Source organism: Mesocricetus auratus, unplaced genomic scaffold, assembly GCF_017639785.1.
Source record: "Mesocricetus auratus isolate SY011 unplaced genomic scaffold, BCM_Maur_2.0 Super-Scaffold_100008, whole genome shotgun sequence".
Classification (NCBI taxonomy): Eukaryota; Metazoa; Chordata; class Mammalia; order Rodentia; family Cricetidae; genus Mesocricetus; species Mesocricetus auratus.
In genome coordinates this window covers 37647835-37675801 of record NW_024429192.1, presented here as the reverse complement: position 1 = coordinate 37675801, position 27967 = coordinate 37647835, and the positions used below count along the sequence as shown (strand labels likewise).

Here is a 27967-nt window from a genome sequence, read left to right as displayed (position 1 = left end):
AAGAATAAATGCCATGGAAATTAGAGAAAATAGCTCCAATGTCCTGAAACAGCAGAGGTCAGATAGGGCAAGAATAATTCCCATCTTTATTAACAATGCTTTGCATTTAGATGGCCCTTCTCTTTTCCCAGATTCATTCTCATTCTACCTCAGTGCTTAGAATCTTGAGTAGATCCAGGAGCTCTTGCTGACCCCAAGAAAGACTCTGATATGAAAATGAAATGGGAAGTCAAAGGGCAATGAGCAATTAACTTTTAGGCTTTATTTGCTCACTCTGTCCTTTCACAAACAGCCTTCAAAACAAAAAAGAATATGAAATAATACTTACAAAAGCCTAAAGCCTCTCCCGAGATCTCTACTTTATTTGTGGTTTAGGATGTTTTGTTCCTTTAATACAAATTTTAAACTTTAACCATGGGTATATATGGGTGACTGCATGTAAGCAGCTACATTTGGAACAATCTAGGGAAACACCCATGACAGTAAGGCATTTGTAAATCGAAACAGGAACTTTAATTGGTCCACTCTGTTGAAAATTAGAGAATTCTCTTTCCTTCCTGTTATTAGACCACTTACTTTAAATAACATGGAATTGTGAGTATTTTCATTCCTCCTTGAAATATATATTATTCTTTAGAAAAAGTGAATAGCACTCGATTAACGTTGATGACCCAGGATGTCATTACTTAGCAAGGGAAGTAACAGCATTGTTATCTCCTAGACACTGTGAGGAGGAAGAGGCTTACATTTAGCATAGACTATGCTTCAAATAGCAAAACTACTCCAATTATAAGGGTATGGAAGATAAATTTTCTTCTAGATAAGCCTGATAAACTGACACAAGCAACCAACTACCAGGTGAACTTAGGGTGTAAGATTAATGGTGCTGTCACAGTCTTCTACCAAGGACAGTTTTTGTTTGTCTAAAAACATACATGCTATGACTATTTTATTTATTTATTTATTACTAAATTCTTTAGTCTTTGAACTATCCATGTCACTGGCATCATACACATGACATGATGAATGAGATTAATGCTTATTCAATGTCAAAGGTATTTTCTTCTTTACTATGTAGTCACAAAAGAGTTTTAGAGCAGGTGATTCTATTTTCAATGGCAGTTTCCCACAATGGTTTTCATTTTTAAATGAAATAATGGACTCTGGAACAGAGCAAGAGCATATGGGTACTTATTATTAATCATAAATGTACACTGGGTTCATTTGTATGGTGTAAATACAAATTTGGGTCATCATATCTAGAAACCAACACTGTGTACTTAGAGCGAGGTAATGGATGCCACAACTACTCAAAGAGATTTTGTTGTAAGTGGTCAGTAGTATTATGAACTACTATAAATGAATGTTTTAGCATAGTTCTTTAGTTTATGCCATAGGATAAATGTGATCTTTTGCTGTTCTTGTCACTTTGTGGCCAATCAACACATTTTATTCTACTTTGAGAGAAAGAAATGATGTGGAGTTACGTGGGTGGGATAGTGGGAAGGATCCGGGAGGAGTTGAAAGAGAAGCAACCATGATCCGAATACAATGTATGAAAATTTTTATAAGAAAGTAAAAAGTGAAATAATATGAGCACAACACGGAGGAGGAGGATGAAGGAGAAGAAAGGAGGAGAAAGAACATGAAATTACATCAGCTAGATTGTTTGTGATGAGCAATCTTTTGAACAAGTGAGGCTCCTTATCTACCCAAGTAAGGTCCTGTCTAGACTTCCCTACTTAGCCATTTGGTCTCTCAGCTCTCACAAAAGCTACCTCCCACTGTCTGATTTGAGGAACACAATCAGTGCCTCAGCCCTTCTCTATTTGTGTCTTTATTTTTCCTTCTCTCCTAAATAAAAGAAACAACTTTTACACCCGCAGGGTTGCATCTCCTGTCTATACCATTCTATACATTTTTCCTCGATTACATTTTTCATTTCCTCCTTAGTATTTCCAGTGTCTAAGGACTTTCCATTTTGTGAGCTCAGCGCTCAGGTTCTAAAAGCACCCCTAATTTAAAGCTCTGGCTTAGACCACTCTTCTTTTTCCTTCACCATCTACAAATAATCATAACTGTAGCCTTTCTGACAAGCCTGCCATATTTATACCAGTACTATTTTCTGTCCACACACCAAGCAGAGATTCAGTTTTTATAAAGCTGTCTTCACTTTGGACATCCCTTTTCAGAACCAGGTCTGCATTCCTACTTGGAGAGAGATGATGCCACTATCCATTCTCCAGAAAGTTCCCCTAAACTATTATTTCCATGCCCCAAATTTCTTTTTAAAGTACAAAGTGTTTTTATTTTCCACATTAGCTAACAGCATCAACACCAGTTGCCCGTGGGTAAAACATCATCTAACTTTCCCTTCCTCTCCCAAATAAAATCAATCTCACCCTCTACAGAGCCCAACAGAAACATTTCTCTTAACAAAATTGTCTCCTTCTATTATTCCTATTGCCAGTAGCTTCATAATCTTTCTCTCTGCCCATAGTCTCTGCTACCTTGCCTCTTTCACTTTTCCAAGCAACACATCTTTCATAAAACAAAACAGACCATAACACACCTATCAAAAATCATGTTAAAAAAAGATTCACTGTCTCTTCTCTGCCTGCAAAATAAAGGAAGAACATTTCCATTATGCTATATAATAGAGAGCTTTCTTGCCAAAACAATTAAACATAATTCACTCAAAACTACAGCTCTAATTAGTTCACAGGATTTGCAAGAAGAGCATGCAGACAGAGCCTCTGACTTGCATGTAACTGCATGCAAATTTCAGGATCCTATAGATTCAATAGTATAGAACAAATGACCAAATTAGAGGCAACTTGGCTGAGCATGAAGCTTCTCAAGGAATTATTAAGTGTATTAGATATGTGCATAAAGTTTAATGATTTTTAAACTTATTTCCATTAGATATGCATACCAAAGCATGAAAAATAAGTTTACTTTAAAATAGTCCAGAAATAGGAATGGAAAGAAGAGATGAAACAAAAACTATAAATGTGTGTAGTAAATATATCTGTATGACCAATTTGAGGATTCTTTTTTAACTATTCTTATTTGTGTGTGTGTTTGAAATTGTACATTCTAATTTTTTAAATTTACTTTATTTAACATTTATTTCCCTTCCTTACTCTCTCTCCCTATACCCCCCCATCCACTCCTGTTCAAAAAGGGGCAGGTATCTCATGGGGATTAATAAAATAAAGAGTGGTATATCAGGTTTCTGTAAGACTAAGTACGGCCCCTTGTATTAAGGCTGGACAAGTCAATCCAGTATGAGGAATAGGCTCCCAAGAGCCAGTCAAATTATTAGGGACAGCCCCTGCTCCCCTTTTAGGAGTGCCACAAGTAGACCAAACTGCACAGCTGTCATATATATGTGGAGGGCCTAGGTGGATCTCATGCAAGTTCCTTGGTTGTTGGTTCATATTCTGTGAGTTCCTATGATCCAGATTAGCTTTTTCTGTGGGTTTTCTTGTGATGTCTTAACGTCTCTGGCTCATATAATCCTTCCTACTTCCCTTCAGAAGTTTCCCCTAGCTTGGCCAGTTGTTTGGCAGTGGATATCTGTTACCATTAGTTACTGAATGAAAGCTCTGTGATGAAAATTCAGAGAGTCACCAATCTGGTCACAGGAGATGGTCAGTTCAGGCTACATACCCACTATTGCTAGGAGTTTTATCTGGGGTCATCCCTGTAGATTCATGGAGTTTCCCTTGCATCTGGTTTCTACCTTATTCCAGAATGCACCCCCCATAACCTGTCTTCTCTTTTAGTACTCTCCCCATCTATCCCTCAAGTTCCCATCCCCACCTACCATAGTCCACCTAACAGATCTTTTCTATTTCCTTTTCTCCAGGAGATCCACGAATACCTCCACTAAGATTGACAATTAATAATGGGACTTCATGAAACTTAAAAACTTCTGTAAGGACACTGTCGACAGGACAAAACAGCAGCCCACAGAATGGGAAAAGATTTTCACCAACCCCACATCTGACAGAGAGCTGATCTCCAAAATATATAGAGAATTCAAGGAACTAAACATGAAAAATCCAATTTTAAAATGTGGCACAGAACTAAACAGAGAATTATCAACAGAAGTAACTCAAATGGTAGAGAAACACTTAAAAAATGTTCAACATCCTCAACCATCAGAAAAAGCAAATCAAAATGACTCTGAGATTCTTACACCTGTCAGAATGGCTAAGATCAAAACATAAAAGGCAGCTTATGCTAGAGAGGATGTAGAGCAAGAGGAACAATCTTCCATTGCTTGTGGGAGTGCAAACTTATACTCAGAAAATTGGGAATCAATCTACCTCGAGACCCAGCTATACCACTCTTGGGCATATCACAAGGACACTTGCTCAACTATGTTCATAGTCCCTTTATTTGTAATAGCTAGTACCTGGAAACAACCTAGATTCCCCTCAACTGAAGAATGGATAAATAAATTATGATACATTTACACAATGGAGTATTACTTAGCTGTTAAAAGCAGTGTCATCAGGAAATTTGAAGGCAAATGGATGGAACTAGAAAAAAATCATCTTGAGTAAGATAACCCACACCCAGAAAGACAAATATGGTATGTACTCACTCATAAGTGGATATTAGCTGTAAAGTAAAAGTGACACTCAGTACTATTAAAATCTCACCTTCACACCTTTGAGCATTTGATACAATGACCTCTATATCTTAACTCACAGGTCAAGAACCCAGACAAGAGGTCTGAGTTTATGAAACCATTTGGCCACACTCCAGTCTCACTTCAAAACTCTCCCTTCAACAAATGAAACCACCTACCAATTGCTCTATTCAGGTTTATTGCGCTCACATATACAAAAATGGGAGTTTGGCAAGTATGAAGAATACCAATGCTGGCCAATGGTCTTTCAGTTCACATGGTAGACTTGGAAAAGCAGTTTCTGATTTTTTGATCATTACTTTATATATGTGGGATGAAGATGGTATAACTCTAGCTAATGAAGAGTGGCACTTAAGTTACAGAGAATCTCCCTATTAAGTGTTTGTCTACTGGCCTGTAGAATGTGCCCACCAATATGGACAAATCTCTGGACTATCATATTGATAGGTTTTGGTGAAATTCATTCAAAAGTTGACCTGTGCAATTTGATGGTGACAAACATTTCACCAAAACAGTATTTTGGAGCTATCATATAATATTTCACAATTATTTCATCAAACATGACTCCCAAATAAATATATTCATGTGTAAAGACAGTTTAAAAAGTCTGTATTAAGTTGAAAAAAAGTCATCAATTAGACAAATTTTGAAGGAAATTAAACTCACAATTTATTGCCCATTGACCAATATGTTTTCACATTTGTGAGCAATCATTATATTATTAACTTCAATGACCACTCTGTATGTTAATGTGGATATAAATTAAAATTACAGAAAAAATTGTCTTGATCTCATCTTCCATTATTAATGTCCACTCAATGTAAAGGAATAGACCTCATTTTCTATATGTACTTAAATGATTCACTATTCACACATAACTATTCTTCCTAGAAGCAATTAGACAGTAGATGGAGCCCACACTCACCAGGAAATCTGCTGTGGAGGTTGGCATCACAGTTGTAACTGTTGAACTGAGCAGATCCTGGAAATACTCTCACTGCCAGGAGGAGCAGCAACCATGTCTGTTCCATGGCAAAACCTGGAAAAGAACAAGTGTGTGGATATCACCAACCATCACTTTTGCTTGATGAAAAGACTGAGGCAGACCTAGACCTTTGTTGGATAATCAACTTATAGCTATCCAATCAAAGCCAGGGGATCATAAAAAGGAATCATAAAAACTGAGGACAGACATTTTGGATACAATAGCTCAATATTTTAATTTGTTAACTTCAGTTTGATAATGGTAACAAAGTTGTGTTTTTGTACTAAAATAACTAATAGTAATCATAGGCAGTATGAGAAAGAAAAAAATTGTTGTAAATAGTATGAACTCAACCCAATGTGTAGCCAGTTCTCACAGCACACTTAAGCAGACTAACAAGTTTAGAGGCAACAATACATGTATAATATCTGGGGTACAGAAACAGTCTGGGGTATTCAAGCTTCTGATGTTCTATTCTGAGAATATTATCAATATTCTGAATGACCAAACATCAGAAATGCCTTTCTTTCAACACAGAAATTCTAGACTATGGCATTGTCTCAAGAATCAATGACTTGTTCAATATTTTCTCAAGAAACACAAGAATATAGCAAAAGACTAGGAAAGCTGTATGTCTGTGAGTGTGAGTAACACGGCCGTTGCTCCAATGAATGACTGCTCCTTAATGAGATGTGAAGACTAATATCTCCGTACCAAAAAAAAAAAAACCACTGAATCTCTAAGATAAAGTAAAGGAAGTTCTTCTGTAAGATGTCAATGTGGGTTTGAAAAAAATAAAAAATAAATGGGCATTGGCTGAACGTTCAATAATGTTTTCTTGGATGAGCTTTTATTGGCCTAATGAAGTTAAAATGGCTTCCAGAAATGTGCAATTTATTCCCACACTGTAGTTTGTACACTGAAGAAAAAAAAAAAACAAAAAACAATTTCAGTTAGTGGTTTGGGTCTACACGTGAAAGGCACAAAGAGAATAAAACTATAAATGTTTACTCAGTCAAGCGCATTTTCAGAGCTTGGGGGAAAAATAATATTTTAACTGCCCTCAAAGATCTAACTTGTCTCATTAATTAAGTCTTCAGTAAAAGGAAGGAAGTGTGCCTCTTTTGAATCGTCAGTTAAGAGCGAAAAGTTTATGGTGAACAGAGTCACTTTGGTGAGGATGTGGGAAAGGAAGGTATGATTTTACTCTCAAAAATAGACTGAAAAGCATACTTCAAAGGGAGCATCCTTCCTTCGGTGTCATACTACACCTCAGTCACAAGCCTCATGACATTGGGGAGAACAAGGGGCCTAGCTGGTTACTTCTAATACCTTGGAACACGCCTATACAAAGGGCTCACGGGAATGGCTGCCTTCTGCTGGCCACATTTGCATCACCATGGTCTTGGTCCTCAAGACACTTAAAATAGAACAGAACAAGCCCACTCTTTTAGAGGCTGGAAGATAACTAGGAAAAAGATCAGGGAAGCATGAATGGGATGCTGCATGGCCATGGCCTTATTACTGTGGGTCCTATCAAAACCCAGAAAGTACCGGAAACTCTAAATCCACAGTTTTCTCCCAAAAAGAGAGTGTGTCTGATGGGTCCACGGCCTGGAACTTTGTATCTGGTTGGATTATTTTTGTTAGACTGAAACATCACCAAGCTTTTGTTTTAAGAAGCAAAACACAACTTCCCAAATGTGCATTCTGCACATGGGTGTGACTGATGTTTGCCTGCACCTTCTCATTTATATATTACATTTGCCTGTTCCTTCTCATTTATATTTCCTGAATGAATGGCTGAAGTCGGGATCATTGACAGTACAGAGGAGGGAAACTGAGTCTTGGGAAGTTTAACCGACATGAACAGTGAATGAAGGAAACACAATTCTTTCCCCCATGCTTTCTGATAGCAAACCTGCTTCATGAGCTACCTAAGCATCAACAGTCACTAAATAATTTAGTTGACATTTTCATTTCTATCCATCATCATTGGCTGTTTCCTTAGCATTTGCAAAGTTTGCATTCTTCAATAGATCTTTTCTTCTGAGAATGAATAAGCAAATTCAGTGCTAGTGCTGCAAGTTTGAAAACAGATATGGTCTCTTTGAGGGTGACTCTCCTCTCTCATTGTGAAAAAAAATAAAAATATTAGACACATATACTCCTGCTAATTGAATCAGTCTACAAGCAGTAATAAAATGATTGCTTTACATCAAATCTGAGTCTGTCCGAAAGCAACCTCTCACCACCCTTCTTATGTTTGCATAAATGCTGCTGCAGCATCCTGAAGATTAAAACTTCTGGCAGCTTATTTTTTGATGAAGAAGAGGCAGAAGTAGAAGGCAGCTTCCACTAAGAGAAAACACGTTTACTTTTTGTGTTAGCAAATACCGATTCAGAGTGTTCTCAATCATTTGTGGGGTTTGTCATTTCAAAGCCAAGATGCTGCTCTAACACCTTATTAACCCTGAATTCTGAGCACACAGAAAACTTTGCGAATCCACACACTGCTCTCTCTACAAGTTGTGTCCTACACAGAATCTCCAAGTGACCAGATCTGCACTCCTTATCTAAGCATGTGTGCCAGACCAACACCAGACACAAAGGTATCCCTGGGTTAGTGGCAGCCTCAATTATCTGAGTCATGCTGTTTGATTTCTAGTGGTATTTGAACTCACCAGAGTTTTAGTTTTAATGTATAATTACTACATCTCCTGTATAGGTGAATACATATTTTGAATTTATATAATATTGGTAGTGTTTGTGTCATTTTTAACACTTCTAGAAAGCCCTTTGCATTCTACTCACAAAAGAAAAAAGAGCTTTTAACTTGCAAACTTCCTGTCGTCAATTCTGTCTCCACCATTCCCTAGTGCATAGGAAATAGGAACCTCCAATCACTGTAACAGGAAGGAGAATTACGGTGCCTTTTGTCTTTTGTTTTTCTCTGGAATGAAATTAGGTCACATTCATCACATGATGGTGTCCTATCTGCTCAAGCTTTGAAGCTCTTCTTATTCCACACATTGGTTTATTTCTGTACTAATCATATTTTAAACGTTTAGGCAGAGGCTGACATCTGTGGAAGACCGGGGAATGCCCCGAACTGCCTTTTGTCCCATTTAGGCTCCAGGAACCTCTTGCTAGACACTCTACAGAAGAGCCTGCACTCTTCACCACATGTCAGGGCTACAATCGGCATGTCTAATTTTGCAAGAGCAGTGGTTTTTAAAATGGCCCAACAGTTAAATTTACAAATAGCAATGACATGCTTAGATATTAGCAATATACCCAAGAGGTTTTTGCATCTGATTTAGCACCATCATAAACTTAAGTCGAATGCAGCAGAGGAAAAAGTATGTATAAGTATTAATTTTAAAGGCATTAGAAGCTAGACTTGGGGTATATGTTTGTAATCCTAACAATCAGGAGCCTGAAGCAGTAAGATCATCAGGAATTCAAGGATGGTCCAGGATATATGATGAAATTCCGTTTCAAAAAGCCAGAGAAAAGAGAAAGAAGGTGTAAATGTATTAACAACACAATGGAAGCTTGTGAAAATTAATCTGTTGCCCACATATTAATATTTACCATATTACAATTTCCTTTAAAAATGGGAACTTCAAAAGTTTGTATTCCTAATTTGTTTTATTGGGACTAAATTTGAAGTGCAATAAATAAAAACTGACTTTCACTTAAATTTACATAAATTAATATTTTCTCATAAACACCATTCTCTAGATTTCATTATAAAATAACATTTTGTGATGTTTAGACTTGGTGTGTGCCAACCACAGAGCAGTGTTTAATATTCACTACTAATATAGACTTAATTTTCACCCATGTCACAAGACTTTAATTGAATTATACAGGGTCGCAGGTTTAGGAAATGGCAGTCCAGAATTCAAAATTTAGCTTGACCTTTGCAATGATTTTACCACAGTTTGATTTCATTGGGGTTTGTTCAATAAATAAAATTAACGTCCTTCTACTTTACCAAAAGTAAATTATATTAATAATGTATGTTTAAATATGCTCTGAGCAAAATGATTCAAATGATTGGGGCAAAATATTTCTTAATATCTGCATAATTTTCATAACTGTTTCATTTAGGCAATGAGAGAACGAAGAATATTATTCTTTTTGTAAATTGACTTAATGAAAGTACAAATGAGCTGTAAGGTCTGAGTGTACACCAGAATGTTTTAAGCACTTCATACATATCTTTTAGCCCAATAGGTAATTTATTTTCTTTATTCAGGGGGAAAGGAAATAAAAAGTTTGAATTGTTAAGAAATCAGCTCTAAGCTAGTCATCCAGCTTGTAACAGGATTTATGTTCAAAGACTAGAAATTGCCCACCCCCGCATTATGTGACATCATAGTCCCAAAAATGATACACATAGCACCAATTCAAATGGAAGTTTGCATTCACCAAGTAGACTTGATCAGTGCAGTCTTTTTCTTTCATTCATTTATCAAATAATTAGTGAATGTTCTCATGTAACTGGTACTAGAAGGTAGGACAACTAACATCCAGCAATGGGGCAGGAAAGCCTGCATTACATTTTAATAGAAGAAATCAGGGGTGGGGTAAATCTATGAGCACAATATAAAATATGGATGTGATAAATGCAATGGGTAGAAGTGGAGAGAGTGAAGAAAGAGGAAGTGGAGTGCTGAAATCCTGTATGATGCAGTCAGAGATGTATCATCAACCCATAGGGACAGCAATAAATTATAAACAAGTGGTTCTTTCTGTCCATAGCTTATACTTGGTTTCTTTCTATTTAAGTACTACCCAAATAAAAAAAACTATTCAATTCATAAATTACTCTCTAGGAATAACCTAGACACTTTGAAAAGCTGCATTGGCCTTTGCAGATGTGTAAAGGTTGATACTAAGCAGTGCCCCAGAAGAGTGACCTTAAGTACTCCCCACCCCCACCCCCACCCCCATTCACCCCCACTCACCCACCCACCCCTGCAGGCTCTGTGACCAAGGGGCAAGCAGGTGGAGAGTAAACATGCCCCAAAGTACTTTCTTCTATTCTTAAGAAATAACTTTGCAAAGACAAATGGGTGCAACAATTTATCAAAGCTCACACTTTCTGAATTGTGTGGACTTCATATTGCTAGATTAGATACTTGGGAAGAAAAATAGAAAATGCAAGCTAAGTATAATTTCTTCAAATGTATAATCAACAATCTAAGATTGGTGCCTTTTTCACTAAGCTAAATCTGAAAGTTTGAAACACACAACACGAATGCACGGGCACACACGCACACACACACACACACACACGCACGCACGCACGCATGCACACACACACACACACACACACACCCGATTCAAAAACTTCTTCAGTGTGTGCTCTCTGGCATCATTTCCTCTGCCCTGATATTGCTGCCCTACACAGATAGGCAGTCATGCAGTCTCTGGCAGGCAGAGGCACATTCCTCAAGTTTTACAATGTCTATCCTCCCCAGGGAACACCCTAAGCAGTTCACACAGCTTTGAAATAACTGGAAAACAATGGGAAGGGGGTGAGGCTAAATGTATGTATTTTAACAGATGTCAAAGTTTAAGGTGCAGAAATGAAGGGCTACTCCCTTCACAGTAGCAAGCATCAGGACCTGGGTAAAGAGACACTGATGTTTGCCAGAGAAGCTCCTGTCTTGTTGAGTTATGCATCCTGCCTCTGTAGTCTTCCCACTAGGGGGAAAAATGAAAGCATTTACTCACCCTCAAAAATTACTGTTTTTAAAGTGGTGGAGTGCTGGAGACCATAGTTCTTTAATAAAGAAAGATGGCTTTTGACAGAATGTCTAGACTAAAACTCTATATTGTTTATTTGTATTGTACGTGGACACTAGAGGCAACTTATATACGAAAAGGAAAATATAAAACCTTCAACGGAAACATCCATTATTATGCACATATATATTCTTTAACATAAAGTGTCCTTGTCTTACTAAACAAAAAATAAAGCCGGTCATGTAGTTTCAGAATAATGCCTCAAGCAAAGAAGGAAATGTGTGTCACCATCAAGAGCACATTGCAAGGTTTTATGACTCTGAATGCGTTGCTGTGTACACAGGAAATATGAAAGCTAAAGGCTGCTCCTAAGAGGAAAATCGGCACCAGTATTCTCTGACACAGAGGGAGTGTTCATGTATTTCCCTTTGCCGCCTCCTTCATTTGTCTATAGGCTGAGGGTTGCCTCAAGTCATCTAGTGATTAACTGATGCACAGTGTTTAGTTTAGAACATTTATTCTGGCACCTTAGTTTGAGGGGAGTAAGGGAACTGACAGATTGAACTAAATCACTTTAAAAGCTTTTTTTCTTAATAATTCATCAAGTTCTTTTGCAGGATATTTGTATATTTTATCATTCTGAAGGAGCTTCGGTGCAATACTAGTGTATTGACTTCCTCCGTCTTACATGAAGTGCAATCACAACGAATTAATAATAAAATGATAATTTCATTGATTATCATAATCACTTCTCTCTAATTAATTAGACAATTGACTATTAGAATGACTATTACAAAATGAAAATATTTCCCTTTAGTAGAGATGATTTACAAAATATTTACCAAGTAATGCAACAAAGAAATCAGCCAATAAGAAAAGGCTATTATGATTAGTTACTTCAGCTGACTATAACTGATTTCTCAATAATCAAAATTATTTTCAGCAGCATGAATGGAAATATAGCTGAATGCCTTGGTTAATCCTTGACTGACTCTGCAATAATTTTTCACTATTTTAAATTTCTACATCAACCCATTCACTCTTTGTTTATTACAAATAATTATTACATGTTTTACTTAAGTTTAAGACTCAGAGTTCTTGAAGTGCAATGATGAGCAAATTAGACATGGTTCTTACCTCCATAGCATTTAGAGTAAAGACTGGGTCAACATCATAGTAACAATCACAAGTGTGGGAAAGTATTTATAAATGATTTGATGATGCTGAAGAAGAAACATAAAAGATCCTTTGAGAAAGTCAAATGGAATAACCCAGCTTAGCTGAGGATATTTGAGATTAGAACTAAAGGACTGAGAGTCAAGCCTTGATGTGCTCACTCGAAAACAAACACCAGTGACTGTAAAATTCTAATAGAATTAAAATTTAAGCTTAAAATCTGGAAGGATAAATTGGGAGATGTATATATTAGATTGAATATTAATCCTTAAAAATTTTCAATATATTTTCCAGTATATCAACATATTCCACTTTGAGAGCCCATTCCCTATGGAGGGATACTCTCTCAACCTAGATACACCAGGGAGGTCCCTGAGAAGTTGATGGGGAGTGGGATGGGAGTCTGGTAGAGGGAAAGGAAGGATGGGAGGGAGAAGGAACTGGGATTGGTATGTAAAATAAGATTGTTTTAATTTAAATAAAAATTAATTTATGAAAGAAAATGTCACACACACACATACACACACACACACACACACACGAATGTTGTTCTGGCAAGATGGCTGATCAGGCAGACACTTGCTGCCAAACCTGACAACCTGAATTTGAACCTAAGACTCACATAGTATAGAAGAAAACAGAATCTTACAAATCACCCTCAGGCATTTATGTATCAAGTGATTCCACATACTCATGTGCATATGGGCATACACACACACACACACACACACACACACACACACATTCATAGGTAAAGATACTGTTAAAAATTTTCACTAGATATAATTGTGTATGACAGTTACATTGGAATTAAACTCAGTGAAAGTGAATCAGCTTGAATTGTGTCCACATTTATACAGTAATGAACCCAGTAACTAGAATAATAGGAAGACTATTGATGCAATTTGTGGTAATGTGGTTGAATTTGTTGACAGTAAATGCCAGTGTGGTGTGATTGGCATTAGTATACACACTATATGTTTATGCTCTTAGGAAGTTTGTGATCAAAGGGGAAACATTTTAACTTCATCATCATTGTGTTAACAGTAGTAAAGATTCTAGAATTTAATTTAGAGCATATAACCTAGGTGCAATGAGATATTCCTTATTTTAAAAAATATGTCACCATGATAAAATGTAGTCCAGGCATGTAATAACTTTCTCCTAGCTTCGAACAGATATTCTATGATATTTGCATATCCTAGAATGTGATATGCATGTCACAATAACTAACAAAACTTTGTACAAATATAACATAGGGTTTGGTTTCTGTCCCTTTTCTGTGCTAATTATCAGTGTGGTCTGGCTAAGTCACAAGAAGGACTTATTATATCCATTACCTCAAGTATAAAACATGGGCTTACAGGATGATGTCAGTCTAAAAAGAGCCAATGAACTCAGGAAACAAACGGCTGCAAGAGAAAGATCACCTATGCCCATTCTGATGTAGTTATTCCACCATATCAGAAAGCTCTAATAACCTGCTTTATCCTTGCCATCATGATAGTTGATGAAGTTGTAGATGGTACACACAGAAGACTCGCATATTTACTCTTCATTCTAAGAAATCAGAAGGAAGCCCCCCAGCCTACTCTCGATAGAAATAACAACAGCATTAGCTCTTTCACTTTGGGGTGGTTTGGTTCTTCCTTCCACAAACAAAAATGAAATAATATAGTAAAGTTTAAATTATATGGGAAAGTACATTGCCATTGGCTGCGTGTGCTTATTTAATGTCTCCTTGCTGTGACAATTTTGGTGTTTTTCCTCAAATGGCTTTAAGAAGCAATATTCACAAAATAAAATAGGCCGCTGGTAATTTGTGCTAATACTTTATTTTGCCTAAAGTACACATTTATCCCTACTCTCATTATTGTTCCTGGGTTCTTATATTATTTGTTAAGTTGTTTCAGGGGAGATAATAATAAGTTTTGTGGCCTCCCTCTGAATAATAACAGGGAGGCAAACAAGCCACCTTTATCTGTTAGGCATAGGAATTGATGGCAAGTGACTAAATGGCTGATTGCTATGAATAATCTGAATGAAGAGAAGTGGAAACCAGCTACCAAAATATTTCTAAAATTGAAAACTTAGCTGTTTGAAAACAGCATATTAACATACCTGTGATGAAATGATAATGAGGAAAAATTAGATCCACTGAAGTTGCAACTTGTTGGAGCAAGTATCATAAGTTATTTCAGATAAATGTTGAACTCAGAGATAATCTGAAATTTAAATACCTATATTTACACCTCCTTCCAATGCTTTTATTCAGTGTGTGTGTTTATGTGTGTATGAGAGAGTGAGAGAGACTATGTGTGAGTGTGTTGTGTGTGTGTATATGAGAGAGTGTGTGTTAGCAAGAGAGCAGAAAAGAGAGAAAGGGAGGGGAGGAGTGTGGTTTTGTGTGTGTGTGTGTGTGTGTGTGTGTGTGTGTGTGTGTGTAAGAGGGTCTTGGGATGTATCATGCCATATGTATGGAGGTCAGAGAACAATTAACAATTTCCAGGGGTGAGTTCTCTCTTCCTTCCACACAGGTCTCAGTGGTCCAACCCAGATAATAAAGGTTGACAACAAGTGCCTTCTCCCACCAAACTCTCTCTCCTGCTCTATCAGCATCATTTGGTTTTATTCTACCAATTTTTTTTTTAATTTTTAAAAATCATTCATTCATAGATCACTAAAGATGATCACTGTATCAAATCTTTAAATTCTGTTAAAATTACTGTTTAAAATGACTCATTAGAAAGAAATAATTGTTACTCCCATCTTTTACATAGCAACTGTATTTCTGTTTAAAATGGGTCATCAAAAAATAAGTGTATGTGACTAATACAAAATAATATCAATTAAACTATTTGAGTGTTATATATTTGAAATGTCTCATATGAAAGCTCAAAAATAAATAATCTCTAAATAACTCATTCTGCAGCATCTCTGGCTCAGCGCATCTTCTCTCACCTCTCTCCATGAAACAGAGACCCACATGATTTAAGTAAGTTATTTTTATAATGATGTTGCACAAGTTTGCTTTATGGCAAACTTTAACTAGATGAGTTGGACAACGAGGCAGAAATCAGGCTAATTTATTTCCAGGATCAAAGTCAAGACTGTCAAGGTTGACATGAAAGGTTCTGACAGAGGGGAAGGTTATTACCACTTAAGACAGTGTATGAGGTTTAGAGTCTGGATGAGACGAGCCTAATTCTAACAAAATTATAGTCCTGCAATAGCCAGAGCTGTGACTATAGAACATAACTTCAGGCATGACTCTCAGCTCCTATCTCATTAATAGCAGAGGTTCTGGGGAGCTGAAGGAACAGCCCAGCTCTAGACACAGCTATGGACCACAGCAGGTGTGGTAAGCTCTCCAAGCCAATGAACTGAGTGGCAGGCAAGTGACCATGGAGGAGAATGGAAGAATATGAGCCCTGAGATGGCGATGCTTTGCTGACTGCAGATAATGTTGTATTACAACTAGGCTACTGGCACATGGGACAAATTTAAGCATAACTCACCATAGACATCGAGATCTCTTCTCTAAGAGAATTGACTTGACAGGGCAGTGTGAAAACAAAAACTCATTATGATGAAAATGTGTCTGTAAGAAGACACATAAAAGCTGTCAGTGCTTATAAACAGTTGCTAAATGAACTGCTGTGTTTGCTGTACTTCATTCACTGGACAGCTCCCTTCAAAGTTAGCTTATAAGTGCTGTGAGAAGAAGAGTAAGGATTGGCTATTAAAATTGCTACACCTGCTTGTTTCTTGGGTCCATTTGCTTGGAATATCTTTTTCTATCCCTTTGCCCTGAGGCGATGTCCATTCTCAATGGTGAGGTATTTCTTGGGATGTAGCTGAAAGACGGATCCTGTTTTCTAATCCAATCTGTTAGGCTGTATCTTTCTTTTGAGGAATTTAGACCATCAGCTAATATTTTCCACATGTAGGAGAATCCCCTGGATAATGTACTTGTCTCCACCCTCATGAAAACCCAAATACTCTAAAAACTGAGGAGATGATTTAAAGAACACTTTTGTGAAAGCAAGAGGACCTTAATTCAAATCCCAAGTATTTCTGTATAACCCAGGCATGGTTCCTCATGGTTGTAATACCAAAACTAGGGGGGTCAGAGACAGGCAGAATGCGGAAGATCAATGACCAGCCAACCTAACCCAAATGGCAAACTTCAAATTTATTAGGAGATCTTAGATCAAAAGGTAAGGGAAAGGGAGAAGGATAAGATAAGATGAAGGGATAAAAGCAACTAGAATGTATTTTACACATGTAAGAAATTGTTAAAGAGTACACTAATTAAAAAAGTAAGCTGTAAGGTGATACAGCAACACACCTGACATGTCCCTCTGACCGCTAAATATGCATGCTACATGTACAGGCATGTACAAACACACACCACAAGTTTTAAACCCCTCGATAATTTTTTAAAAATGAAGATTTCCATTTCTCTCCCAGTAGCTCTAGCAAGCTTCCAGAATTGAGAACCACTGAGATAGAGGAACAAGAGTTCACTATAATTGAGATTCTCTTACTTTATTTTGAGTTGTTGTTTTGATTTTTTAAGATTTCTTTTTATTTTATGTATATTAATGTTTGACCTACAGGTATATGTATGTACACTACATGAGTTCCCACAGAGACGGGAAGAGGGCATTGGATCACCTAGAACTGGAGTTACAGATGGTTCTGAACCACCATGTGAATTTTTGAGAATTGAGTCCAGGTCCTCTGCAAGAGCAGCCAGTGCTGTTAACCACTGAGCCCTCTCTCCAACCCTTAGTTTTTTTATTTTGTTTGTTTTTATTTGTTTTGTTAGTAAATAAACTTGACTTTTACCCAGATAGTTAGATTCTGAAAGCAGCAATTTCAAGAAAGGATGAGACTCCCTACCACCAGGACTCAACACTACAATCCTGCCTGAGTCAACAAACACACTTATGAACTACTAGGAATAAATTTTTATTTCTTTGATAGAATTATGATGAAAAGTAAAAGCTGCTAATCAAAATCATATGTACAGGGAAACAAGTGGAGAGACTTTTCACCTCAGGTTCTTTTCTAATATAAATCTTAAATGAATTTGATTCCTTCAGATCCCTGGCAATTCACACCAAGGTTCAAAAGTCCTATTTGTCATCTGCCTGATCATGTCAAGTCTGTCACTGCCACCCTTCTCCTTTCTAACATCTTTCTGAAGAAATCCCCAACTCTGTGACTTTGTTATCTGGCTAAATAAATAAATAAATTCTTAGCTGCCCAACCCCGGGTTTCTGTTTCTTCCACCCATCCTATCTACTCAAGGGTTCCTAAATAAATAAATAAATAAATTCTTACCCTTACCTACCCAGCCCCCAGTTACTGTTCCCTGCACCTATCCTATCTACTCAAGGATTCTCACAGCTGCTGGTGATAAGAAGCTATCTTAGCCTGACTTGCCTATCTTCATCCTGATTCACTTTGCTTCCTCTGTATGGAGTCCTGGGAAACAGACACTCCTATCCCTGACCCCCACCCCGCCAAGACTCTCTCTATACTCTCTCTCTTCGACTCTTCAGGAAATATTTTTACACCTAACACTCCTTTCAAGACATCTCTTCATCACCGCATCTCCTCTTTCTAAAGCTGATAATTTCTTTTTCTGTGTTCCTAGAAAAGTTCATGTCTTGTTCTATAACAGTCGTCCTAACATTGTACTGTATTTGATTCAGAATTTCCTGAAGTCAGTATTATTAGTAATTTGACTCAGGTAATTCTTTGTTGTGGGATGTTTAGTATCAATCATCCTTGGCTTTTAGCCATGATATGCCAGGTACACTCCTCTACTCAAGCTATGACCCTCAAACCCTCTCCAGACATTGGCGACCGTCTACAAACAACTGTCACCCTGGCTGACCTTTGTTTTCCCTCGTAATAAATCCATAAGCTCCCGAAGAATAAAAGTGTGCTTTCATCATTGTTATTTATTTAGAATCTAACAGAGGACAAGATGAACTACAGACTCTCAAAACCTGTTTGTTAATGGAAGATTATCTTGTAACCAACGGAAAGGTGGAAAGTTAGTGAATCAATATTTAGTCCTTGTCAAAACAGTACTTTAGTGTTTAGATATTCCATTACTAATGGAATTAAAATATTCAATTTCATTGAAACATTAATCAAATTACAATTCAATCAGCTCACCAATAAGTAGAGTGATTTATATTGGGTTAATATGCCTTTAAATAATAAAAGAAATGAATTTCTGATACACAAATTGATCTAAAATTATATCAATTTATGAAACATTCTTGAATTAAAAACTCTTTGAATTAAAAACTATTTCAGTTTAGTTGATATATTGATCCAGTTTCCTAAAAAATATCTGACTAGTATGTTTATGTTCTGTACTTCGATTAACTGATTCACTTAAAAATATTATTCAGCTAGTATTTTTGGTGTCTCAAACCATATCAGCTGAAAGAACACTCAAATATAAACAGCACAATTTCTTACTTTGTCTTTTTCTCACTATTAATAATAATGGCATGCATTTTTGATAGACTTGATAAAATAAGGATTTTATAAACCAGAAATACAAAACTATATTTTAACTTTAAGATTTATTCAAAATAAATTTCCATTTAAAGCTTTGTGTCAGAATTTAAATCCATGAGCACTAATACTAATATTTAAAGACAAATAAATTCCATGAATGATTTAAAAATCTATAAAAGATTAAAATTCCTAAAATTTGCAAAATGAATACAACTTATTATATGTAAATTTCCATAACTTGTATTTGAAATAGAAAAGTTGTCCATGAATTTTTCCCAACACCACAATATTACTTATCTAATGAAAGATGATTTAAAATTAAAGTACAGATCCCAAGATCCAAATATTGCTGTCCTGTGGCAGAAGGATAACATGCTTAGCTGAGACACAGGTGGGGTTTCGGCTGGGTCCTTCTAAGATAGGCACATTGAACAAACCCTGAATGCTAGGATAGGCAAGTGGTTTCAGTCTTTTTCACTGTCGAATGATGCCATTTTATATTCAGCGGCGGTGATGTCAGCGAAAACTTCAAGAAAGCTTTATTTTATAGACTCAACTTTTCAAACAATAAAGGCACTCAGCTGTCATTTAGTGAAAGTAAAAATAAAAATATCTCTTTGATAGTGTGTCTCTAGAGTCTGGATTCTTCAGACATGTGGTGACAGAGATAACTGACCTAAGTCACATAGCTTCAGCTTTGGTGTCCTTAAACCTGAAGAGCTTCCGGGTTCTTTTAGCTTGGTTCTACTTCCAAGTATTGTTTTTCCAAGATATCTTAGATGCACATGCATAATGCTATACTATTTTTTATATCAACATATCATTTTGCAAGTTCTAGACAATTAATGTTTTAAACCAACGAGTCCCTAAACTATGACCACATTTTGCCTGTAGCCTACTTTTTGTATTACTCATAACCTGAGTAATTTCTACAGTTTTGAATGTTTAAAAGAAAGGAAAAGCAATAACTTCTCATTTAAAAATGTAAAAGCTACATAAAATTCAATATCTATTAATACAGTGTGACTAGAACACATCTTATTTGCATATACTACATTTTGTGGCTGCCTTTGAACTACAGTGACAGATATAAGTAGTTGAGCATATATTTACATAAAAGTGAAACATTTCCTATCTGGCTTTACATGGAGGACTTCACTGAGATGACAAAAGCAATTAGTATATGACTAATTACACAAAACTTTCAGATACAGAGCTTAGGATATGATATATGATATATATCAAAATTAGTTCAATAAATATCTTTGATTTGTTTTTTGTTATTTTTGTAACCCTCGGTAAACGCCACTGGTCATTAACCCCACCATGATTTTCATTCCGCATTTGGAACGGCAGTGTTGAACTGGCCTGGTAACTGAGCTGCGTCTTAAAAGTACCTCTTTTCCTCATCACTGAAGAGATGGGTGTGGGATGCTTTCTAATTTCCCACTTGGCATCATCTTAGACAGCTCATCAAAATGAAGGATAACTCTTGAGTTTGTAACACTCAGCTTAAGGCTTTACTTGGTCATGTCTTGGCAAAGTTACAATATCCACTTCCCAGCTAGATCATTTTACAGTGAAAACAAAATGCAACAAAGAAAACAACCAAAATTTATAGTCTTGACCTAGTTTACATCCCAGCTTAACTCCAGAAAGACAGTGCATAGGTATGGTAACTTAGTCAACAACCAGAGTTTCTTGCAAGCAAGTATTACGATGGGTTTTAAATGATACAACATATTGTCAATCGCTCCTAATGAAGTTAATGGTGCCCAGGCTATTGAAAGAGTTATAAAAACATGAATCTTCGGTTAGTTAAGGTTTGATTCCATAACTGAATAGGTTATAATCTAAGCATCTGCCCTTGATTTAGTTGATCAAAATCTACCTTTAAAATGCAATTTCTAGCAGTGAAATTCAGTTATCATCTGTGTATCATAAGCTCCATTTAAGAGGAAAAAAATAAAGCTTAAATGTCTTCAAGTGTGTAATTTATTGGAGTACCTATCTTGCTCTTGTTACTGTATTAGGCAACTATTAAGAATGATGGCTGTATTTTAAGTGCATTTCTGAAAAAAAATTCTAAAATAAAATTATATGCAGTGCAAATTTTTATATTTTGCTAAGTGTTATAATTGTAAATAAAAACGTTATAAATCACTTAGGGATATTAAACACTTACAACAACTAGAAGCTATGTCTTAAGTAAGATTTTTTAAGTGTGCTGCACTAGTGATTGAAAAGAAAATGAAGACATTTTCTTTTATGAATGAATAGAAATCCTAGGAGTTTAAATAAATTCAACTTCTTTTTTGTTGCAAAAAATATTTAAACCAATAATTAAAAATTGTTTTGCCTTAGCCTGTAAAGTGAATTATATGAAACTTATTAAGAGAAACAAACAAACAAAAAGAATTGTTATCTCAAATATATGGACCAAAAAAATAACACAGTTTTAACACACACACACACACACACACACACACACACACACACACACACACAAATACTAGTTCCAGCAAGTGGCAAGCGAAAAGATCCACAAGAAAGGAAAGAGCCTCCCAAAAAATGGAAATCAAATGTATCCCATCAGCCATGGATAAGTTCTCACAGGTCATGTGAGATTCCAGGTCAATATTTAACAGTGTGAAGCTGGTAGACAAAATTATTTTCATTTAGAAGAAAATCAAGCTATAATTATTTTCAATTACCATATTATCTTTGTAACTAGAGATGATGCCACCCATGTCCACCCAGCTTCTCCAGTGCATGGGAGCCTTGGTAAGAAATCTACAATATAAATTATGTTTCCTACCACTACCCAAAAATCTCTGGGGTGTATCAGCCTGGGAAGTGAAAGGGACTGGAGTTTCCACCAAAAGTATGATGGCATGAAAATCCTACACAACCTAAGATCTCAAGCCCCACCCCCTAAAATTAAAGAAACTGCCAAAAATAGTTGTTCTCTTTTCAAGTCTCAACAAGATAATCACAAAGGACTGCAGTACACACACAAAAATAAATAAACGAATCTCGTTTTGCAGCTACCTTTCTAAAGTGAAATGCAGAACATTTTTCACTTACTTTTGCTACTTTTATGTGTTTCCTAGTCCAAACTTTTTACCCATCATTAGAACCAAAAACACTTCTGAGAGTGTCACTAATGGTTGTCTTGTGTGAGTAAAGAAAACATTATTAAATTAAAATGAGCCTTCCATGCTCACTCGGAGGCAGCATTAGCAGCCACTTTGAGTGGCTTCCGTGCTGGGCACTTACCCAAGTCCCTGGTTCTGTAGAGTCAGCTGTCCTCCATGTGCCTGGTTCCCTGCATGTGACAGTGTTCAAATGCCTACCAAACTTTTTCAGAAAAGATTCCAACCTTCAAATGAGAGAAGAGTTGCTCATTATGAAAAAGTCTTTTCAAAGAAAGAAAAAGCTGGGTTTTTTAGATGAAGAAAATGCTTCTACGGGTCTGAGATTTTGTGAATCTAATCATCGCCAACATGAAACCTGAGCTTATTTCAGTGTTCATTTCACTCTCGGGCTCCTTTTTTCCATACCTGCTTTTGATCTTCTATTTTACACTGTACAGAAGTCTTGAGTGGTATGTGTGAAGGGGGCCTTGGTCAGCTTGATGAGCGAAAGCCTGCAGGTCTAGAGAAAAAATCCTAAAGAAGCCAGCCCTGGGACTGAATCTGGAGATAATCTGCTTGACTGTCAATGTCCTGTTGTGGTTCATGAAAGATTCCTGGCCCTTTCAATGCTACATTTCATGTAGTGATGAAAATGGGATATGGAATATCGTTGTGAAAACTGGCTTGATTGGGGTAATAATGACTAAGAGAATGTCAATGCAAACAAATCAAACAGGACCCAATTGTGATGAAGAAGCCAGACACTCAACCAGCTGTATAATCTCTGCCTTTGTTTAGGGGCCTCCAAACAATTCCTACCCCTGCCAGCCTTGGGAGCCTTGCACCCAGCTAGCAGTCAAATAAGCGTTCCATTCAAATTATTCATATGCTTTGTCTTTGGAAAGAAAAGTGGGGAACTGGGACTCGATGCCTTGGGGATGCCTTTCAAGTCACTTCAAAGACGCCATGGCAAAGCTTTACTTTGTGCCCTGGTATTCTCAGGGATAACAATACAGGAGGATGAAGTCCATTGGTGTTGATTTATAGCATTTCATCTGTACTTAGTAATGGCTCTCCTGAAAGGGCTCAAGGCTCAGACAGTAATGCCACTGGCCTATACCTGTATAACACTTTGTTCATTCAGGTGGTTCAGGGAACATTAACAACATTTAAGTTCTCAGTTACCTCCATGTTATAGGCAAGTTGCCCGTGGCTATTGTGAATTGGGATTGAAGCTCAAGAGCTCAGCTTCTTTATGCTCCTAGCCAATCCTTGGAATCTAACATTTTCCCTAAACAGTAAGTGATTTCAAAGCTAATGTAACCAATGAAAAATAACAGCCCAAGGCTACTCACACTGACTTCTACCTCTTGTTTAATGTTCAGAGAGTTTGCTATTTTCCACACTAAGCAAGTTCAAACTCTGTTTTACAAATGGGTGTCAGATCTCTAAACAAGCTTAATATTCTTCTACATGAGTCAATAAGAGGTACAGAAATCTATTGATTTTTCAAATTCTATTAACATAAACTTCCTTGAAGGGCTGAAGATATAGTTCAGTGGTAGAGGGCCGGCCTAACACATACCAAGGCCAGCGTTCAATCTTTAGCACTGTAAAGCACACAAATACATACATAAGCTCCTTTGTAATTCTGGAGTTTATTAAAAACATCAACATAATGGTAGCAAGCCCTCTGTAGTTCTTTCTAATCATGTTGAAGGGAGAATCAGCCTTTGCTCATCTCTGGAGGCTCCTGAAGGTCTGTACAGTGAGGCTTTTGAGCCAGGTGTTTCCAAGAAATATTTCAGGTTTTAGTTTGAACATGTATCAGCCATGACCTCTACCATTTTAAGTAATAAGTTGAAAATACAGCAGGTCCAAGCAGCAATTGATAAATTCTGTCATCTCTAGAAAACAGAATCAGTTGCTTTAGTCCTATGAGAAACCAGCATTTCATAAATATTGAATACCACAACCCACATACTCTATACGTTGGTTAGCTATAAAAACAGTAATTCCATTAGAGGCTTTCAGCAAGGAAAAGATAAAACAGTTGAGATACAGTAGCTGACGTTATTTATTACTTTTTTCCTTTGAAAATATTGTTCACAACAATGTCACATATCCCACATAATTCTAAAAGAAAATTGTTCAGTTATATGTAAACTTAATGAAATTTCCTGTCTTACAGGCTGTTTCTTGGCTAAAAGTTTGAGTAATTGTGCTTTTTGATAATGTGCATATGCTTCTACTAGAGAATAATTTTACTCATATAAAATATTTATCAGCATCTGATGGCACCAGAAGTAGAGAGTTGAGCTGTTATCCTGTCCAGAAAGAGCTTAATGATTCATAATCCCATGGTGACGAGGCATCAGAGTCCTTACAAGATGTTGAATTTAAAGCAACGCACTCTGCTTAGCAAGACTCCTCCAATCAGTTGGATATCTCCTAACATCCTTTAAAAGTAATTTAACTATACTTTCACAGAGTGACTTTCTGCATCTAGGAAAGGCAAGTCCAAATCCTCCATGACATGGTACATGATAGTAAACTGCGATATGTAAGTTAGAATTGTGAGGTCATACTTACGAAAGATTTATGTCCACTGTGACTAGATGTCTTTTCATTATGAAAAATCAAGCTGTATTTTTGTCTTTAAGGCAAAGTGTTAGCTCCACTACAAGCCATTTATGACAGAAAAGTATAACCAATTTGTAGTATAACCAACATGTAATGAAATGTTTAGCATCATATTCAGTATTCTTTGGTGTCTTAAAATGGATCCAAACTCAATCACATGCAGCAACTTATAAATACTCATATTTCAGTTTTCCATTTAAGATAAAATATTCAGCCCAACAGCCATAGAGTTTTTAATTCTGTATATGTACTTATTGTACATAGTAGTGTTGCATATGAATATTTTTAAAAATAGTATATTTTTTACATTGGACATACTCTCAATCATAACTTTTTCCTCCTTCTCCTTTCCATTAGTTGCCATAAAAAGACCCCACTCCTACAACTCACTCAGCCCAATTCCTTTTCATTTGGTATGTTGGCATCTTAAAGGCATAACCTAATTGTGTTTTTACTATTAGGAGAACCATAGGTTTGTTTTTTGTTTTTTGATACTCACAAAATTAGTTGTAGCACATATATTCCAGAAATGGTTCTGTATCTCAGAGGATTTTGGGCTGTGCATTATAGACAAAGTATATATATGAAACTCATTTAGCTCTACCTGAAAATGTGTCTAAACAAGCTTTATGCACAAATATAAAGCATTTCTTAGCTCAATAAGCAATCTAAAAAGAATTTCTACTTTAAGGAATCTAAAAGCAGAATAAGTTAGCCTGTATTTGTTTGAAGCAGTCTCACTATGCATTCCAGGATAGCCTCAAACTTGCAGCAATTCTTCTGAGATCTCAGTACACACTTGTGCCACTCTCACTTAGCTCTGTCCTTCTAGATCAGTATTAAAGTAAGAAACAGACATGAAACCAAAATCATGTGTTATTTACTTGACCACAGATAGGGAACATGTTATTTAAAAGCTGTTGAACTTTTAACAACACCATTGAAAATACTGATGCATTGCTTCCCTTTTGACATGACAACTCAACTACTGTTTACTTTTCCAAGTGGTTTTAGACACTGCCACAAGTGGATGACCTGCTGACATATGCTAGACATTTTCTATGAAACGTCTGTGATAACTACAGCATTTTTAGTACAAATAACTCCTGGAAGTTGTGTATTTACACATGTTCTATTCCAGGAACTAGCTTCACTAGGTAATTGATACTGAATAATTTTTTCCTCAATATATGTTTTTATTTAAATTAGAAACATGAATGTTTCACAAGTCAATTCCAGCTCCCTCTCCTACCCCTCCTCCCTTTTACCTCCACCAGACCCCCCACTCCCAAACCAATCCCCACATCATTCCCCAGGGAGCATGAGGCCCTTCTTGGGGGAAGGACCTAGGGCATTTCATCCAGGGCAGGACCTAGGCCCTTCCCTATGTGTCCAGGCTGAGAGAGCATCCCTCTATTTGGAGTGGGCTCCCAAAGATGATTCATAAACCATGGTAAATACTGATCGACTACCTAAGGCCCCAGTCATTTATGTGGCCTTTTCAGGGACACTAATTTCATGGAGTCTGGATCAGTCCCCTGTTGGCCTCTCAGCCATCAGTCTGGGATTCAAGAGCTCCCCCTTATCCAGTCAGATGTCTTTGTGGGTTTCACCATCATGGATTAGACCACTCCTCCATCTCTGTCATTAGGTTCCAGGAGTTCATTTCAGTGTTTAGCTGAGGGTATCTGTCTCTAATTCCATCAGTCATTGGATGAAGATTCTAGGATGGCATATAAGGTAGTCATCAACCTTATCATCAAGGAGGGGCTATTAATGTAGTCTCTCCACTATTGCTTAGTTTGTCAGTTGGTGTTATCCTTGTATATCTCTGGAGATCTCACTAGTGTCAGCTCTCTTCTCAAGACTATAATGACTCGTGCTATTACGGTATCTCTCATCCTGCTCTCCTCTATGCTTACCTCGACTCAACATTCCTGCTCCCCCATGCCTTCTTCTCCCCTCCTCTTATCCCCCTATCTTTTCCTTGGTTCGCTCTCCCTTCCCCTGATGTTCACAATCTGCTCAGATCTTGCCTCATTCCACTTCTCTGTGGTATCATGCATCTCTCTTGGGAACCTCCCTGTTTCCCAGACTCACTGGGACTGGGATTGTAGGCTCACACTCCCCTGATCCGTATCTAAAATCCATATATGAGTGAGTACCTACCATGTTTGTTTTTTTGTGTCTGGGCGATCTCACTAAGGATGGTTTCCTCTAGTGCCATCAATTTGCCTGCAATTTTCAAGATTCCATTGGTTTTTTTTTTTGTTTTTTGTTTTTTTTGCTGATTAGTACTCCATTGTGTAAATGTACGACATTTTCTCTATCGACTCTTCAGCTGAGGGGCATCTAGGTTGCTTCCAGGATCTAGCTATTACATATAATGCTGATAGGAACATAGTGGAATAGACATCCCTGTTTAATGAATGTGCATCTTTTGTATATTGCATAAGAGTGGAATTGCTGGGTCTTGTGGTAGATTGATTCCCATTTTCCTGAGGAATCTCCATACTGCTTTCCTAAGTGGCTGTACGAGTTGGCACTCCCACCAGCAGTGGAGGAGTGTTCCCCTCTCTCCACATCCTCTCCAGCATAAATTGTCTTCGGTGTTTTTGATTTTAGCCATTCTGACAGGAGTAAGATGGTATCTCAGAGTTGTTTTGATTTGCATTTCCCTGATGGCTAAGGATGTTGAGCACTTTCTTAAGTGTCTCTTGGCCATTTTAGCCTCCTCTATTGAGAATTCTCTATTTAGTTCTGTACTCCACCTTTTAATTGGTGTTTTGAAGAATAGCTTCTTGAGTTCTTTGTAAATTTTGGAGATCAGCCCTCCGTCAGATGTGGGGTTAGTGAATATGGGTGAATATCTTTTTCTAATATGTGGGGTGCCTTTTTGTCTTGTTGAATGTGTCCTTTGCCTTACAGAAGCTTCTCAGTTTCAGGAGGTCCCATTTATTAATTGCCGATCTCAGTGTTTGTGCTACTGGTGTTATGTTCAGGAAGCAGGCTCCTGTACCAATTCGTTGAAGGGTACCTCCCACT

At 36.9% G+C, this 27967-nt stretch overlaps 1 protein-coding gene across 1 annotated transcript in view; it reads right to left on the bottom strand.

Moving 5' to 3' along the window:
- The window catches only part of Zpld1 (zona pellucida like domain containing 1), a 46455-nt gene extending 40756 nt beyond the window's left edge, over positions 1–5699 (bottom strand). Inside the window, exon 1 of the mRNA XM_040750704.1 lies at positions 5592–5699. Coding sequence (XP_040606638.1) covers positions 5592–5697 — 106 coding nt within the window. The 5' untranslated portion in view covers positions 5698–5699. The remainder of the gene's footprint in view (positions 1–5591) is intronic.
- Positions 5700–27967: the final 22268 nt, after the last annotated feature.